The sequence below is a fragment of the Papaver somniferum genome, unplaced genomic scaffold, assembly GCF_003573695.1.
Source record: "Papaver somniferum cultivar HN1 unplaced genomic scaffold, ASM357369v1 unplaced-scaffold_114, whole genome shotgun sequence".
NCBI lineage: Eukaryota > Viridiplantae > Streptophyta > Magnoliopsida > Ranunculales > Papaveraceae > Papaver > Papaver somniferum.
Window position 1 is genome coordinate 1,834,072 of NW_020620381.1, and position 3,422 is coordinate 1,837,493.

General features: G+C 37.9%; 1 protein-coding gene across 1 annotated transcript; it reads left to right on the top strand.

Moving 5' to 3' along the window:
* The first annotated feature begins 749 nt into the window (after positions 1–749).
* Positions 750–1,226, top strand: LOC113328735 (metalloendoproteinase 5-MMP-like). Its single transcript, XM_026575752.1, has one exon. The coding sequence runs from the start codon at positions 750–752 to the stop codon at positions 1,224–1,226; it is 477 nt and encodes a 158-aa protein (XP_026431537.1).
* Positions 1,227–3,422: the final 2,196 nt, after the last annotated feature.

Sequence of the window (3,422 nt, forward strand, 5' to 3'; positions counted from 1 at the left end):
CAGTTGGTCAGAAGCCTGACTCTCAAGGAGGAGGTCAGGAGTTCGAGTCTCCGCTCAAACATTGGATTACTCCTGTAATTATACTAACTTTACTATGGGGTTCATGGGGCCGAGTTTGCTCAGTGGGGAGTAAGCCGATGGTCACGCTGCCAGGGGCAGGACGGGCCTATGTCTAGTTTAAAAAAAAAAAAAAAAAATTCTTCTATGAAAAGATAACAAAATATTCACCACAGAAAATAACTTTTCACCACGCTTTACATTAAGGATACTTTAGTACTCTGTACTGTACGCTTTAAATTAAGTATACTTCACCACAGAAAATAACTTTTCACCACTGCATGTGCTCATAATGAAGAGCCCTAAACCAACTTTTCTTCTTCATCAGGTATTTGTCTTTCTTATTATCTCCCTACTAGCCATATTGCCTAACCCAATTTTATCTAAAAAACAACTGCAACCTTTACCTTAAAACATTTAGAGGGGTGTCGTAAAGGTCAGACTGTAAAAGGTTTGCATGAAATAAAAAACTATCTCAAGAAATTTGGTTATACTAACGTGGTGGCTAATATCAATGATTATCACGAAGACGACGATAAGTTCGATGACGTTTTAGAGTCAGAGATCAAGGTTTATCAACTGAATTATAATCTTGGCGTCACTGGGAAGTTAGACACAAGAACTCTAGAACAGATGATGTTGCCTAGATCTGGAGTGCCAGATATCGATAACAATGGCAGAAGTTCAATGAGATGGAATCTCTATCATGGAGGACGCGTGGGTATAAACTTCAATTTTTCGATGGAAAACCTAAATGGCCACCTTCCAAATACAATCTAACTTACAAATTCACCCTTGATGGCACTGTAACTGAAATAGATAATCAGACCCTAAGTTCTGTTTGTGCGCGAGCTTTCGCAACATGGGCAGCTGTGAGTCATTTTCAGTTTAGGGAGGTGGGAGAAGGTGAATATGCTGATATCTTTATTGGCTTTCGTAGAGGTGCTCATGGTGATGGTCATCCTTTTGATGGGGCAGGAGGGAAAATCGTTGCTCATGCTTTTCATCCAACAGATGGAAGACTTCATTATGATGCGGATGAGAATTGGGGCACTGATCCAGCATCAGATGAGATTGATTTAGAATTAGTTACTCTTCATGAAATTGGACATATTTTAGGGTTAGGACATACTTTCGATGAGGAAGCTGTTGGATTAACTTCAACATAGAAGTCACTAACAAGCTAGTTAGGACAAGATTAGGAAATTGATGTAATCCTAAGGGAATTAGAAGTCATCTAGTTCTAAGAAAAGGAAAGACATGTAATAAGGTAATAGGACTAGGAAAAGGAATTCATTGTTTTATATATATATGATCACCAAAGTTGTGATTGATCATATGAGCAAGATTAGAGCTTGTGTTTAGTTTTGAGAGATTTTCTAAACATCAATAAAGAGAGTTGTCTTTATATAAGCTAAGATTGATCTTGCAGTTGCCATTAATTGGTATCAGAGCTTGTTTCTGAGCCATGGAAAACGAAACCACCATTGTGGGTGCAAAACAGTTCACGCCACCATCAATACAAGTTCCAATCCTCAACGCCACAAACTACACAGTATGGGCCATGAGAATGAAGGTACTGATGAAAATCTACAAGGTGTGGGATACAATTGAACCATGAACAGATGATGCAGATAAGAACAACATCGCTATAGGATTACTCTTTCAAGCAATACCAGAATGTCTTGTTCTACAAGTTGGTGAACAGGAAACTTCAAAAAAAAATTGGGATGCAATAAAGGCACGTAATCTCGGAGCTGATCGAGTTAAAGAAGCCCGTCTGCAAACCTTAATGTCTGAATTTGAAAGAGTGAAGATGAAAGACACTGATACTATTGATAGATTTGCAGGAAAGATATCAGAGATAGCCTCAAAAGCTGCGTCACTTGGACATTGATGAAGATAAACTGGTAAAGAAGTTTCTCAATAGTTTACCAAGATCCAAGTATATTCATATCATAGCTTCTCTCGAACAAGTCTTAGATTTAAAGAAGACTAGCTATGAAGATATAATTGGAAGATTGAAAGCATATGAAGAGAGAATCCTTGATGAAGAAAACAATGGAGAAACACAAGGAAAACTCTTGTACACAAACTCTTACCAACAAAACTCTGCGACAAGAGGAAGAGGTCGTGGAAGAGGTGGTAGAGTAAACAGAGGCCGAGGAATGGGAGGAAGGTTTAACTCACAAGATAGAACAACAAGTCAGAATGATCAAAACCAAGGGAAAGAAAAGAAGGATAGATCAAACATTATTTGTTACAAATGTGATAAACCAGGACACTTCTCCTCTGTATTCCCTGAAAGAATACAAAAAATGGAAGAAGCAAACAAGAATGAAACAAGGGAAGCAGATACAGCTCTTTTCATGCACAAAGTTGTATTCTTAAACGAAGGGAAACTAATACCAAAGAACTACGAATCAAAGGATGGTGAAGAAGGAATCTGGTATTTAGATAATGGAGTCAGCAATCACATGACTGGTAAGAGACACTACTTTTCTGAACTCAATGAGAAAATCAAAGGACAAGTGAAGTTTGGGGATGGATCTTCTGTAGAAATTGAAGGGAAAGGATCAAATTCTATTTCAGAGCAAGACCGGAGAACAGAAGCTTGTCATAAACATCTACTTCATCCCAAACTTACAAAGCAACATTCTAAGTTTAGGACAAGCTACAGAAGTTGGATGTGATGTTAGAATGCGACAAGATTATCTAACAGTTCATGACCCAAGTGGAAGACTTTTAGTTAGATTCTCACGCTCACAGAATAGAATCTACAAGATAAGTCTCATGATTGGAAGGCCATTGTGTCTGAATATGAGATTGGAAGATCAGACATGGAAATGGCATGCAAGATTAGGACTCATAAGCTTTAGAACTTTAAAGGCAATGTCTCAGAACAAGATGGTTCGAGGGCTACCACAAATAAACGATGAATCAAGGATCTGTGAATCATGTTTAGTTGGGAAACAAACGCGTCAAGGTTTTCCAAAAGAAACAACATTCAGAGCCTCAAAGCCATTAGAGCTTCTTCATGCTGATTTATGTGGTCATATTACACCACAAACCCTTGCAAATAACAAATACATATTTGTTATTATAGATGACTTCTCAAGATATATGTGGTCTATTCTTATGAAAGAAAAGAGTGAAGCATTTGACAGATTCAAATCTTTCAGAAATCTGATAGAAAAAGAGTTAAAAGAGGAGGTCAAAATGCTTAGAACTGATAGAGGAGGAGAGTTCACTTCCTTAGAGTTCAACAAGTTCTGTGAGTCAAATGGAATCAAAAGGAAACTCACAGCACCATATACACCACATCAAAACGGAGTGGTGGAGAGGAGAAACAGGACTCTAATGGA

Excerpts from the sequence above, each read along its gene's own strand:
- LOC113328735 (XM_026575752.1), top strand. The coding sequence starts at position 750 with ATGGAATCTCTATCATGGAGGACGCGTGGGTATAAACTTCAATTTTTC.